At 48.6% G+C, this 15,564-nt stretch overlaps 1 protein-coding gene and 1 non-coding gene across 9 annotated transcripts in view; one reads left to right on the top strand and one right to left on the bottom strand.

The window, feature by feature from the left end:
• The window catches only part of SMYD3 (SET and MYND domain containing 3), a 706,268-nt gene that overhangs the window by 95,255 nt on the left and 595,449 nt on the right, over window positions 1-15,564 (bottom strand). For all 8 annotated transcript variants that reach the window (XM_047841253.1, XM_047841252.1, XM_047841254.1 and 5 more), the window contains 2 exons: window positions 6,714-6,801; window positions 1,699-1,873 (listed from right to left, as the gene is read on the bottom strand). In XM_047841253.1, the coding sequence (XP_047697209.1) occupies window positions 1,699-1,873; window positions 6,714-6,801 (263 nt within the window). The remainder of the gene's footprint in view (window positions 1-1,698; window positions 1,874-6,713; window positions 6,802-15,564) is intronic.
• On the top strand, window positions 8,621-8,725 carry LOC125155921 (U6 spliceosomal RNA). Its single transcript, XR_007148429.1, has one exon. It is a non-coding gene; the product is annotated as a U6 spliceosomal RNA (small nuclear RNA).

Raw genomic sequence — 15,564 nt, 5'->3', positions numbered from 1 at the left:
GCCCGGTGGGGGTAAGGATGGAGGGAGGGCAGGAGGAGAAGTGGGCGCACGTCCCACAGCAGCCGGAGTGCGGGGAGGGGCAGTGGAGGGACCGCAGGAAGGATTTTCCCAGCCAGCGTCTCCTGGCCTCAGTCCATCCGCTCAGCCTGTGGTTTGGCTTCCTCACACGAGCCCTGGAGTTCAGAGCGAGGTGACACTGACTGTCGCGGACCCGCCTCTCGTTGCAACACTGAGGCTCAGAGAATGAAGCCTTATCTCTTTGTGCTCACTTCATATGCTCTGCAAACCCGCAAGATTCATCATACCCAACAGACGTTTCCCGCTCATGGGAAAGCCGACAGTCTCAGCCCTCAAGGCGATCTCTCTTAAGTTTGATTAGCGCTGACTCACAGTCTGGATTCCAGAGCTGTTCCACCACAAGCAGTGGAAGAAGCCACCTACGGAAGCTCTGAAAACACCCTCGGGCACCCCAGGGCCACGGCCGGCCTGCACACCCCAGCCGCCCACCCGGCCGGTGGGGTCTTCAGGCTCCTCTCTGCCGGCACCGCACTCCAGGCCCAGGCCTGGCTTCCCGGCCTCGTGTCTCACTTCCTCGTGTCTCAGTTCCCACCTGAACGGATATCCTAGACCCTGGGCTTGCTTCCGTTCTCATGTGGATCCTTGTCACGTCCTCTCCCGAGGCTCTCCTCCAGGCGGGACAGGCAGTACCCGGGACTCTGCCCCTCTCTTCACGTACAGCCCCTCCCCGGCCCGTTGACCCACGTGGCCTAGGTGGAGACCTGGTTCTCCCTCTGCTTAGCCCCTCGGGGCTGACGTCGTGTCCCCATGGTCTTCAGAGCTACCCGGAATGGAGCCTCCACTCTCCAGGGACCTCCCCCCCTCCCCCACGCTCCCCAGGCTTCAGGGCACCTTCTCAGCAGTGGGTGATCTGATCCAACCTCAGATGGTGGTACGAACGGCTGTGCCCCCTCCCTTGGGCCGATCTATCCCAACTTCCACACTTGTGTTCTCAGCCCCACCGGCACCAAGAGCAGCACTGGATGTCAATTCTGCCAAAGCTCCTCTGAGTTACCAGAACACCCAGGGACAGAACACCCACTGGTCGGAGGGAGCTAAAGTCAGTCAAGGAGCAATCAATCGGCAACAGCTCCTTCGCCTGGCTCGATGACACGTTTGAGCCTGGGTCATAAGGGGGCCGTGAGGCTAAACGGCTCCAGCGAAGACACCCCGGGAGCCATCAAGGTGGAAGAGACGGTCACTCGTCGGCCAGACTGAGGGCCCCAGACGGGCCACCCTCACCTGGATCAGCGAAGGCTAATGCCTCGGCCTCCCCCGGCTGGTACAGGCCACGGGCCCCCCGCGGCCGCCCTCAGCACTCCGCCTCCACCCCGTCGCCGCAAGCAGGACACCGCACTGTAACCACCGGCTCCACACACACGGCGTCTCGCTCGTCTCTGCACACCCACGGCGCCTGACACGCGCAGGAACGACGAGTGTACGAACGATGAGTGTATGCACAGGAGCCAACGCACCAAGGAGTGGACGAAACAAGGTCTGGTTTTGCACGCTGACCGAGAAGCGGATGGGAACGGAAGCCAACACTCGGGAAAGCAGAGTAAGCCGAGTGACTTGGGGATGTCGATCCCACGCCCACAGAAGACACGCAGCCTTTCCTCCGGCCCTCTCGCTGGCACTCACCTGTACGGCTCCATGGTCCGAATTCCGTAGAACAAGGCCTCCTCCAGCAGACCCAGGTTGATGCAGGCGTCCATGGCGCAGTCGAGCACCTTCAGCTGGTAGATGTTGATATCGGGAAGCCGTTCCGAGTTGCTGCTGATGATCGCCTGGCACATGGCCAGAACCTGCTCCCACTCTGTTATTAACCTTAGTTAAGGATTCATTGTCTTCAGCCAGAAAACAAGTAAAGTGCGATTCTCTAACAGGCTGAAGAGCTCCCAGGCACAGGAGGGAAGGAAGAGCCCATTATTTTGCACAGATGAGCTGCCTGCAAACACACTCGAGAAACAAAACATGTAAGTGGCGTCTCAGACAAGTAAATTCTGTTTTTACATCAACAAGCCATCTTCCACGCAAGCCTGTACTTTGGGGGATTAAGACACCCAAAGAACCGTTCTTTCTTCCGACTCCTGTAAGCGTTCTCTTTACATCCAGGCACGGAGTGAATACAGCTGTTTATTAAACTGGACTACCAGTTAGGTCCAGTTGAAATTATGCATGCCGTCAGCTTCCGTTACAAAACTGGTCTGAAATTAAAGAAGCTTCAGGCAGATTCCGTGTCTAAGAGGAGGAGCTCATTTCTGCTTCTGTGTCGTTTGAACCTCGGGCATACGTGAAACCAAGCCCACAGCCACTCACTGGCCCACAGGAGGGGAAGCAGGTTGAACAAGTACATCCCCACTGGGCCTCATATTGAAGTTTCTTGATTATAAAGCAAAAGTGATCCAAGCCTATACTTAACCAAAAAAAAAAAAAAAATTCATATTTTGAGCCCCCAAAGCACAAGAGAATATTAAGAACATGGCTCCTGCATGTAAACTGTGGGCAGGGCGAATGATGCTTTAAAAAGGGCAGGGAGAAGACCCGATACCCACTTAGGAGCAGCTCTGACTTTCCGACTCGCTGTGAACCCATAACTCACTCCCGTGGGACTTCGGTGTGATCGCACTTTTGACAACGGCTATTACTCCCCGTGCTGTTCCAGAGGGAGTCGGAGGACTGAGCGCACGGTGTACGGAGCGTGCTCTGAATCCCTCCCAGGTGGATCACTCTGGAAGCACGGCGGAAGGCAGCTCCCTTCCTGCACAGCCTCCACTGCTGGTGTCAGATGAGGGGAGGCCACGAGGACGCCGGCCTGGGGCTGGCCCTCCCTGCCTTCAACCTGTGTGGCTCCAATCCATCTGCTTTCATGTGCAGAATTCCACTGGGGTGAAATCTGCACTCGGTTTGCAGGTTTCAGATGCGACAGAAATGGCATAGCCTTTGACTGCAGATAAAGCTGGATTTCAGTGTGAGCTACTTCTGTCATTTGTCAGATCTGAGGCTCTGAGGATGTCGCCCAGGTGAGCACCTAGGGGACAGGAGCCCTGATCGTGACCAGGCGTAGGGAAAACGGCTCAGCGGACCGAACCCCCTCCTACCCACACCCCTCACCTCCAGCACACAAGCCAGTCTCTTCGCGATCAGTGCCCCTGACCGAAGCCCCCTCCATCCTCCATTGGGCTCTCACACCGCACGCCCGCCCGGAACGGTGCGCTTCAGTGCCCCTTTATCCCACCCTCCAGCAACATCTACCGCTCCTAGCCTCCATGCCGGCCAGGCGGTGCGGCCTTCCAGAACGTCAGCAAACACTTGTAATAAACCAATCAAGCTGCCTGTGTGAGTGGGAACTAATGTCTTCATTAACCCTCCAGGAAATATGCTTCTCTTCGCCTAGAGGCAGAATACCTCACCCCAAAGGCACGACTTCCTTACTCAGAATCACAAGTGCCCGCAACGCACGGCTGAGGGTCTTTACTTCAGACTGCTGCACACTACACTCCGTAATTTCAGCATGAGTCCTGTTTCTGAGGGGTCGACTCTGCTCTCAGAAGAGGTACATTCATTGAAGAAAAGAGAGTCGGTGCCTTTCTTTCGTACCCATCTGACACACATGTTTAAAGTGTGCCGAGTGTATCCCCAGAGGTTGGGGGTAGGCGGTAGCTTAGGCAGTGCACTGATTTTGTAACAGATTGCCGGGCTAACCTCTGTGGCTTTTCATTCCAGGATTAGATATATGACGAACTGTCAGGAGGAATGACTGTCTCTTACACAACGCTAGACATTTCTGTGGCAAGACTTTGCACCTTATTTGAACATTGTGTTGCTTGACCTCCATTGCTATTTGCCTATTCGTTTATCTACGCTCCGACTCATTTCAAAGAGGTTTGAGGTGACAAGCCTTAGAAATAAAAACCAGATGTGATATTCTGCAGCCACTGATAGGAACACATCCACTTTATCCCCCAGCAGGCTGGAAGGGAGCGCGTGCCAATTTCCCTTCGTAACATTGGCAACTGTCTCTTGGCAAACAAGGCCAGCCTTTCCTGTAAAACACCCCAGTGAGCAAAAAAATGGAATAATTTTAACTAAGAGGCTTTTCCCCCAAGCTAATGTTGACATTGTATTTGCTCAAAAATGTAGTCACCGGCATTTGCTTGGTGTCGAATACGATACGTTCTGTTCCAGTGAGGAATTGAGCTCTAGACCGGAGCAGGGTGGAGAGCCTACCTGAAGCGGACAGAACGGTCCCTCGGATACCCTTTTTCCTGCACGCTTTTCAATGACAGTAAGAGGAATGGTGGGGGAGGAAAAGGGGAATAAAGGGAAATTAGTCAACTCCTTGGAACCACCGAGCTTTTACTCACTTAGTATCATATTATTCTGCTTAAGTCCTCCACAGGCCCCTCTCCCCTAGAAAGCATCATCTCCGTGCATGGCCTGTAAGGCCTTGCCGGGGCGCCCCCCCATACTGAACAAGCGTGATCTGGGGACAGCACGTGATTTCACATTCTGCCCGTCCACACAGGCTCCCTGCTCTGGCGGGTGCCCTTCTTCACGGCATCGGCCTGGAGAATGCCCACTGTGCCTCCCAGACACAACTCAGTGGTCACCTCCTCTCTGGAACCTTCTTTAACCTCCCAGAGCTGACTACTCTGCCTTTGATGCCTCTCAAATACATATTTACCAAAACAGGTATTCATTTACGTGTGAGAGTTGTGAGTGCAGGGTTGTGTCCTCTTAATACACCCTCCGATCTATTCCACGATTAAGGGTGGACCAAAGGCTGGGTTGTGACTGGCAAGGTGGCAGGCACAGAGTCAGTTTGCAGTGAAACCCAACTGTAGCAGGGTCATCAGGGACCTAATTCTACTGCATGGGACAACAGAGAATGACCCTACTTCTCTAACTGTAACGGTTCTCTGAGCCCAAGGAGGACCCCCTCTCATTCCCAGATTTGACTGTTTTCCCAATAATGCCAATCCTTCCTATGGACAGGGTTTCAAATTCCACTGGGATCCTCGCTCCATTCTTCAAAACCGATTCCAATTTTCCTACACCTTCCTTAACATGTCCTACCCTAAAGTGAACAGAAAACTACAGATATGATCACACTAAAAGCATCACCTTTCTTACTTTCTATTCTCTAATACAGCCCAAGATCACAGTAGTTTCTTGAGGGGTTATATCATCCTTGTAAACTTTATTAAACTTTGCTGTTTACTAAAACCCTAAAATTGTTCCACATGTTTTGCTATTGCTAAGCTTTATGTACATTTACAGACTTAAGCTTTTTGACCCAGATAGAAGATTTTATATACGTTCTTGTTGCATTTCATCTTTTTGGATTCAGGCATCATTCAAACCTTCAGGGATCGTATCAGCCCCCCTCTGCCATCCTCCCCACTATAACCTTTGGGAATGCGATGACCCAGTGCTCCGTGTGTCCACTCAAGGTACAGAGTCAAAGGTGGAAGAGAACTGGAGGCGGGGGGGACAGAGAACTCCAGAGTGACAGGGACCCGGGTGGCAGCATTTTCTCATATGGCTGTTCAACCACTTAGGAAGACGTCCGGCCAGGCTAGCATCCAGCATCAATTTCTTGGCCACTTCTAACTGAATCTCCTTCTGGAATCTACATACAAACTTTGCCAAAGAAAGCTGGGACTCCCTTGCTCTTGGTAAACCCTGCAGCCTCGGGCTGATTGCAGCTTCCTTTTTCCTTCCTTTAGTAACCAATTAGATTCCTTACCCAACCTGCAACAATAAACAAACAAACAAACAAACAAACAAACAAAAAACCACCCACTGGGTACAGACTTCAGAAATTACTTATTTCACCTTTGAAGGTAAGAACATCTATCCATCCACCTCTCCTATTCTTTATAATGCTTTCAAGAACACCTCGTCTGCAGATTTTCTTACTGATTGGGGTAAGAATTTCCCCGCGGCATCTGAATGACATTTTGATCTTTTTCATCTTGGTCTATTTCTTCTTACCGGGTGGTTTCCCTCTGTTGCATTTTTGCTCAGGTGACCTCCCCTACTGGAAGCGACCCCCTCCTCAGCCTCTGCCCATCCAAACCCTGTCCCTGATTTGGGCCACCTTTCACTCAGCATAACGTCAGCGTAGCCTCCCCACATGGCCTCTAGCATAAGTGCTCTCTCCTACTCTCTGAACTTTGACCCACTCATGGTCCTTACTGTTTATGCCAAGAAAATTTATTATGTGGTGACTCCCACTGCCATTGTAGTTGTGGTTAATTTAATATGAAGCTTCTAGATCTGAGGGTCAATGACATTAAGTTATAAGGATTCTGAGTTATTCTTTCCCGGAGATGTAGGTTATAGGCAAAGGGAATTTAGAAATTTGTTACCTTGTATACAGACTACTATTTACTGTCCAATTACTGGTCATGACTTTTGATTACTATTGAATGGTGGTGAGGTACTCACACTGATCCGGCCATGGCCTTCCCTAGCCATTACCCAAACTGTTGGCAGGGATTGGGATGCAGCCTGTGACCATGACACAGAATGAAGCTCACTGGCTCACACAGAAGTCAAACCGTGGACTTGGGTTTCATTAACACCAAGCTCCAACCAATAAAGAAACAATCCCAAGGGTACAGCTCAATCCACAGGTAAAAGGATACTCCAATGTGCCTTCAGTTCCTCAATTTTTTTCAGCGATTCTTGAACTTCCTTCCATACTTGCTCATCACCAGTAAGCATGTCAGCATCCTGCCCAGGCCAAATTAAGAGAACAGAAAGAAAGACAAATTATTTAATTTAAAAACAGGCAAAGGAAAAAAAAATGGACAAAGGATCTGGACAGACATTTTTCCAAAAAAGATATACAAACGGCCAACAAGCACATGGAAAGATGCTCAACATCATTAGCCATTAGGGAAATACACATGAAAACCACACGGAGTTATCACTTGACACCCATCAGCTTGGCTATAAGGATGTCAAGAAAAAACATAATACCAATGTTGGTGAGGATGTAGAGAAACTGAAACTCTCATGTATTACTGGCAGCAATGTGAAATGATGCAGGCACTTTGGAAAATAGCCTGGCAGTTTCTCAAAAGGTTGAGCAGAGCTTCCATATCATTTAACAATTCCACTCTAGATACCCGAGAGAAAGGAGAACCTGGGTTCACACACACAGTTGTGCGTCAATATTCACAGCAGCATAATTCTAGCAAATAAGGTGGAAACGACCCAAATGTCCCTTAGCCAATGAATGGATACATAAAATGTGGCATATCCATACAATGGAATATTACTGGCAGTAAAAAGAAACGGATTACTACAACACGGATGAACCCTAAGAACACCACGCTAAGTGAAAGAAGCCAGTCACAAAGGACCACATATTATAAGATTCCATATATACATATACATATATATATATGAAATGTTCAGAATAGACAAACCTGCAGAGACAGAAAGCCAATTACTAATTGGCTAGGGAGGGGGATGGGGTTGGGGAGAACTGGGCAGGGACCACTAATGAGGACGGAGTTTCTTCTTGGGACAATGAAAATATAAAATCCACTGTATTAATGGTTCTACAACTCTGTAAAAATACTAAAAGCCATTGAATTATATACTTTACATGACTGAATTGTATGCTATGTGAATTATATCTCAATAAAGCTGATATATATCAGGAAGAGTAACAGGGGCAAGAGAAAGAATCATTTGTTTGGAGACCAAAGATACTTTAATCAAAAATGTTATCAATCAAAACGGGTCTAGGAAAGAGTAAGATGAGTACAATTACACCCATGTGAATGAATTTTGACTTCTGCAAAAACTAGAAAAAAGAAAAGGGAAAAAAGATACCCAACATTTTAAAAAGTAATTCAAAACAAAATAAAAGTGTAGGTTACCATTTATTAAATGTTTGTCCTCTGGGTTAGTAAGCAAGTCCTTTACTCTTCCTGTATGTCCACATTTTAGGAGTTCAGTAGCCACATGTGGCTGTGATCACCATACTGGGCAGCGCAGATACAGAATAGTTCTGGCATCACAGAAAGTTCTGTTGGACAGAGCTGCTTTAAGGAGGCTACTCAAAACTTAAGAAATTGTCATCAGACACCATTCAAAACCAGGTATTCGATATTCATTAAACTCTCGATGGGTGTCAGGGAGAAGAACCATCTCAGGAAGTTATATCAAATCATGGCCAAATCACGGCAAAGGTGCGGGAGGCAGACATTTTCAAACAATGGAGGTCTCCCTGGAGATTTCTGCATGCCTACTAGAGGAGGTTTATACAATGACCCTTGTGAGAACCACCACCAGAGTAAGCCTGTGTTACCGGCAGGAAGATACACAGCACACAGGTCTGCCAGGGCAGAGAACAAATGAGGGCCTCAGAGAGCCACAGAAAAGAGATCCCACGAACAGGGCGAGGCAGCAGGTACACATGTGAGGAAATATGTGAGCTTGTGTGAATGCATCTGTGTAGGAGGGCTTCATGGATCTCTGTGTAGACATGTCGTGCATATGAGTAATAATATTGGGTGGTTTTTAAAAGGAATCCAGTGTTTGCTTCGACAGTACATATACTAAAATTGGAACAATACAGACAAGATTCGCATGGCTCCTGTGCAAGGAGGTGATGCAAATTTGTCAAATGTTCCATACTTTTTTGATTTCAGTTCAGGTCACGATCTCCTGGTTTGTGGGTTTGAGCCCCACATCAGGCTCCATGCTGGCAGTGTGGAGCCTGGATGGAATTCTCTCTGCCCCTTCTCACTCCTTCTCTCTCTCTTCTTCCCTTTCTCTCTCTCTCAAAATAAATAAATAAACTTGAAAAAAAAAAGAAACCATAAGTGGACCCTGCTTTTTTGGGTAAGTTCTTTTTTTTTTTAATATTTAAAAAAAATTTTAACATTTATTTATTTTTGAGACACAAAGAGAGCACAAACAGGGGAGGGACAGAGAGAGAGGGAGACACAGAATCTGAAGCAGGCTCCAGGCTCCGAGCTGTCAGCACAGAGCCCGATGCAGGGCTGGAACTCACGAACCCGTGAGATCATGACCTGAGCCGAAGCCGGCCGCTTAACCGACTGAGCCACCCAGGCGCCCCTTGGGGATATTCTGAGTAAGAACCCAGCTTTCTATACATAGGAGAGGAAACAAAAATGAATTGCTTTAAAAAAGGTAAACATCAATCTCCTTCTAAATACCTGCCCTAAGTCCACATTTAACTCCTAAAGCCTCAGTCCCACCACTTCATTCCGAAGCAACTTGTTAGCACCTTCCAGATAAAGCCCACGTGTTAAATCTCGACAACCATGGCGGTTTAGGATGACATTTTCCTGTTTGATATTTCGCTACTGGCAGCTCAAGCCTTAGGCTCTAGGCAAAACGTCTTGCTTCTTAGACTCTCCGGTAGGCGGCACAGATGCCCCCAAAGATGTCCACGTCCCGATCCCTGGAACCTGCACACAGGTTTGGGTACACAGCAAAGGGGAATTAAGCTGCAAGTGAGATTAAGGTGAGTGCCCTGGACTCCCCAGGTGGGCCCAAGGGAATCACAAGGGTCTTGCAGAGTGGAAGAGGCAGGCAGAGTAAGAGGTCAGAGCGATGTGACGGGAGGACCCAACCTCACTGTTGGCTAAGAAGGCGGAGGAAGGGACCCACAGACCACAGAGCACAGGCCACCTGCAGAAGCCAGCAAAGACAAGGATACAAATTCCCCCTGGAGACTCCGCAAAGGAAGGTAGCCCTGCCAAGACCTTCATTTTAGCCCAGGGACACCGGTGTCAGGCTTCTGACTCACAGAACTGCAAGACAATAAATCTGTGTTGTTTTAAGCCACTGAGGGTGTGATCGTCTGTTACAGCAGTCATAGGAAACTAACACAGTCCCACATACCTGCTGTTCTTCTGGCCACTGGACCTTGGCACATGCACCTCCCTGAAGCTGAAATTAATTTTTTTTTTTAAATTTTAGAGACAGTGGGGGGGGGGGGCAGTGAGGGGCAGAAAGGGAAAAAGAGACAGAATCTTAAGCAGGCTCCACGCTCAGTCTGGAGACCGACACAGGGCTCAATCCCACGACCATTTATCTATTCAGTCAGCACCTACTGAGGACCTACCTAGTGCAATGCTCTAGGCACTGAGAATAAAGCGGTAAAGAAATCCTAGTGTTTTCACTGAAGAGGTGGGAGGAGCGTGGAATGACCGAAAAACCACACACATAAAATACGATTTGTCAGAGGGAGAGGGACAGGGAGCACTGGCCCCAGGGAGTTCCATTTAAGCAGGGTTATCCAGGAAGGCCTCGCTGATAAGATAAAGGTCTGGGAGAGGTAGAGGGGTGGGAGATAAGAACTCCTGGAAGAGGGGCCAGCAGCTAGTGCCAGGATGCTGAGGCAGGGCTGGCCGAATGTTTCAGAGATAGCAAGAAGGCCGGTGTGGATAGAGGTCCTCAGCTGCAGTGTGTGTGCATGTCATATCTTTCCCATAAAATTTTTTTAAATGTTTATTTATTTTTGAGAGGGACAGAGTGCAAACCGGGGAGGGGCAGAGAGAGAGGGGGACACAGAATCCGAAGCAGGCTCCAGGCTCCGAGCTGTCAGCACAAAGCCCGACGCAGGGCTCGAACTCACGGACCGCGAGATCATGACCTGAGCCGAAGTCGGACGCTTAACCGACTGAGCCACCTAGGCGCCCCACATCTTTCCCATTTTAGAGTTAAATATAGGTCTTATTCTTCTTTGATCCTACCTCTCCCAAATACCAGCACAGAGCATGGTATGTAACCAATGCCCAGTTAAACGTCTCTAGGATGGGTCTGGAAGATGAAAATTCACATTTATTTGGCAATGACCTGGATGTCTCGTGTATGTATTTCAATCATTCGTCACAACATCCTCATAGGGCATCAACACCTATAACCCACAAATGAGGCACAAGATAGCCCTAATGCCTAATTAACTGCTACAAATGTCCTTCTGTCCCTAATTGCCAGAGGTGAGATTCAAATCCAAGTCTGTCTGGCCTCAGAGCTCAAGCTCTGAAAGATGCAACAGGTCTTTGAGGGGGTAACTTCAAAATTCTCTTCAACCCGTGGTCCCAGGATCTTCCTAACAGCAGCACTTGGAAAAGGGCAATCAATCCACCAACATGGAACTCATAGCGGATCTTGCTGTCTTCCACAAAACGGGGAGAGACCATGGCCCTCATGACCTCAGGGTGAGACAGAGTAATTTCATATGGGAACTGTACTCACAACTAAACCTGCTCAGTAATCTGACTGTTCTTTGGGTTGAGCCTAAGACTTCATCACCTACCAGAGGAGAAGGCAAGCTTTGGATCTGTTTCCAAACACTCAGAAATCGCTCCTGAGAGCACTCTATATTGGAGTGAGACAAGCGGCATTCACTAATGGCTAACCATCAGTTCCCTGGAATGTTCCACCATGATGAGAGCGTGTATTCACTACATGCTCAGGTTCCCAACTCCCCCCACTCCCACAGACTTTGTTATATTCTGTGACTTCTCCTGTGACTGTCCCCACAATAGGGACTGTGTCTCCTCTCTCCACACCAAGGAGGGGCACATTCAATAATGTGTGTACATATGCATATACACACATGTTCATATATATAGGAAATATATGTGCATAGAAACTACTTAGGGAAGCATAATTTACATCTATTTCTTCAATTTGCAAATATAAGAGTAAATTATCATGTTCTTTTTCAAGGTCCCTGAGGTATAAAACCAGTAAATTTATATCCTTATTTCATTATTTCTTATCCGAACACATCCAAGATACTTGCTATCATTCAAGATAGAGTTATTTAAGGGGAAAAAAATCCTTTTTGAATTTTAGCTTTACTATGTAAACAGGGCTTAAACGGGTAAGTCCTGAAATTTGTTTCCAGTAGGTGGAAACATTCATTTCATGCATATATATATATCTGTGTATTTTATATATATATATACACATACATATATATATGTATACGTATATATGTATGTATACATATATATATATATATACACACATACATATATACGTGTATATACGTATATATGTGTGTGCCTATATATATATTTTTTTCTTCTTTTAAATCAAACGTACCATTGTTGGGTTTTCTACAAATGATAACAGTAATTCAGACTATAAGCAGAAGGGCTTCTGAGAAGCTCAGTCTGCTGGGAGATGATGGAGATAATTCAGGACATGTCGGTTCCAGGACCGGTAATAGCACCTCTGCCCTGACTGGCTGGACATCCCTAAGCAAGCCTTCTCTTTCCTGGGCCTCAGCTCCCTCACCCAGAAAATAGGAAGTTGGCTTGGATAACCACCACCGTTCCTTCCACCTGACCACTCTAGAGGCTGAAGTAAAACACAGCCCGGTCAGCTCTACCTCTGGACCGCTCTCTTGCACAGTTCCAGAAAAGTCCTTAAAGAGCGTGTCTTCACTTGAACCAGTAAAAACATGGCAAGAATTCCTTGGAGGAAGAAGTATGGCGGCTGCTCCCAGGATGTGGTAAGAATGAGTCTCCCGAGTGTCTCCCTTCTGTGGCCTCCCAAGCTCCTCTACTCATCACCCCATTTCCCCGCTGGGGACCAGGTGCAAACTACTCCCGACATTTCAAGAGTCCATTCTCTAGATACCTGGTTCCTTCTTACCCCCATTCTTTCCTCTCACAGCCCCACCCCAATCTGACGCGCCCCGGGCTCTATCTTACTGCCACGATACCAACACCTACTCTTCAACTGCAATCCTTCCCTCTGGACTCTGGAAGGCCCTGGACTGCAGTGCCTGTCCATCCCCTGGGCCACCACTTCCATTCACTTCTTTGGTTTTCTTCCCATTTGTCCCTGAAGGACCGGCCCCAAATGTCCTCATCGGGAATCTTGTTCTACTTCCGCCCTCTGAGTTAGCCCAGCCCCCCCCCCCCCCCCACCCCGGACAACTACAGCTACCCAGTCACACTGTGCACACCTCTCTCAGCACCGAGCTGTCTTTCGGGCTCGGCCTTACTGTGTCCCCCGCAAGCCTCAGAACTGTTCGAGGGACCACGACCCAATCACGTGTGTTCCCAGTGCCAGCACGGGACGTTATTTGGTACGTGTTTGGTGACAGAGTAAACGAATGAAGAGAGACACATGATCTTCGATCCACGGGGACCAGTATTACAAGAAAACACCTCGACTCCACAACAACAGGAAAGAGAATCTCAACCAAGGAAACGGAGGCTGGTTTGTTTCACACCATACTTGTATCCTGACCCGTTTCTCATATTACTATGTCACGACTCTGTGGGGAAAGGCTACGTTTCCACTGTAGCTGCCGGTACTTGCCGGATGCCCAGAGACCAGTCTAGAACATAGCTGTGAACTCTCCCCCGGCATAAGAAATCCCTCACTGGCTCCGGAACCAGGCTCTCTGACGACCGCATCCCAGCTATCTGGGGGCAGACTGTGTTGATTCCTGGCTCCTCCCTCCGACCTCCTCCTGAGAACCCTGTTGCTCACTTGGCCCAGAGGCCCCTGCCTCCATCTGACCCTGAATGGATCAGTGAGGCCATTTAAGTTCCCTCAAACACAGCTGCTAAATCAATACCCTAGCATCATTCCCTTCGCTGTGGAAAAAAAAATAGGTGCCAGATGATACGAGATAATCTCACCGCTACATAAAAGGGTGCCATTCAACACAATTACATTCAATCGGCCAAGTGCTTCCTTTGGGTTTCAGAGTAGGAAGCATACCTGCCAGGCGCCAGCGGGGGATTAGAAATTCGAGTTTCTTCAACTGGATAAGGTTGGAATTCAGCAAGGCTGTCCGTCCTTGGGAAAAACCATGGGCTCTATCAGGCTCAAACATGGGATGCGGCCATCCAGATCTCCTCTGCATCTGAAACGCTTAAACAGATGTGCTCACTCGGCTCACGAGTGCTGGGTGCCGGAGCTCCTGCACTGGGCTGATTTCAGATGGTTCCCATTAAAAGGAAAAGGAGAAAAGCAATCTGCTTCCAGTACTTCCTGTTATCCAATCCTCCTGCAAAGCCTAATTAGATTGGATTGGAGGGAGATGAGTATAGGATGGGAAATAAAATTACCGAATACTTACAAACTTTTCCAGTAATTCAATAATTCTAGTGTCTCAAAAGGAGAGGCTTTTTTCATGTGTTTTGTTTTTAAAGCAAAGTGAGATTCAAACATAGTGTCTGCACTTAGGGGAGAGATGGAAAATCTTGAAGTTCAAAATCTCGAGGGGGAACAAAGTTCAACCTGAAGAGCCTTGACTGAGGTGCCCTGGTTCGTGGATAATGTACTGGGACTAACAGATTAATATACAACATCATTCAAAACCTTTGTGATTCACAGGAAACATCTCTGCTGGAACCAATTTCCACCTCCTCTGGCAAAAACAACTGAAAGCAATTCAGATTTAACTTGAGGGGGAAAGTGGCTCTTTCATAAAGTGGAAAAAAGAGTGGTTAAAAATAGAGCGTTCATTCTCCTATCAACGGCCCACAAGTCAATGGGCATTATGGATTCGGGAAGAACGTGAAGGAAGGAATGTTCTCTGCCCGAAGCGCATTCAACTTGCAGCACGTTCTAATCAGCAGTTAACAAGCGATTGTACACAACAGTTAGAACGTGGCGAGAGGGACACTGGATTTAGGGTCCTAAAAACGTAGAGCCGAGTCCCTGCTCCACACGTGTGTGACCTTGGCAGGGCAGTTGTCCTTCCTGAAGCTAATCTTCAGTGTAGTAATTCTCTAGCAGCTGCACCTTCTAACCCTTTCTTGTGCACCCTCTAGAAGTACCAAGGTCACGAATGGCACCGTGGTCTGAGTTTTCAATTCCCACCTGAGCAGGCAGGGGTCCCTGGAGGTCTGACTGGAGTCTGCTCTGTTTGGTGGGAGGGAGAAAAGTGGTCTTGTTCTACCAGAGGATGTGCCATCGAGCTCTGACTATGCCGTGCCCCACATCTCTGCACGTCCCACTCCCTCTCCCCGGAAGATTCTTGCTCAACTTCGTCAACAAGCTTCTCCCGTTCACCAAGAACTACACCGAACGGCCCCTGACCTCCGCGGTCACAATCCCTCGTCACTTTCCAAGGGGTTCCATGATAACTGATGCAGGTGAAAAGGTCCTCCAGGGGCTATTAAGAGACCCCAGGTGAAATGACACGGCCTTACAAAGGTTATTTTCTCACGTGCTTTGTGAAATGGCGAGGTCTCGGAGCCTGCACGCGACTTGCACAAGCAGGATGCCGCGAGGCTCTAAGCCCTGTGTCCTCAACTGGAGCCCGAAGCTCCGGCCTCCCGCCCCTCACACCCTCCAGCCGAGCTGGGTGAGCCGGGAGCGAATGTCCTGTCGCCGGGGTGGCATGCCATCTCCAACCAGCCGGTCCCACTACTAGCCGGCACCCAGCCCAGGAGTATTCGGGCACCGAGGGGCACCGAGCCCAGTCCCAATAAATGGTGCTGTTGAAGAGGGCTCGTGAAACAC

The sequence above is a fragment of the Prionailurus viverrinus genome, chromosome F1 (genome assembly GCF_022837055.1).
Source record: "Prionailurus viverrinus isolate Anna chromosome F1, UM_Priviv_1.0, whole genome shotgun sequence".
Lineage (NCBI taxonomy): Eukaryota > Metazoa > Chordata > Mammalia > Carnivora > Felidae > Prionailurus > Prionailurus viverrinus.
This window is presented reverse-complemented; position numbering and strand designations above follow the sequence as displayed.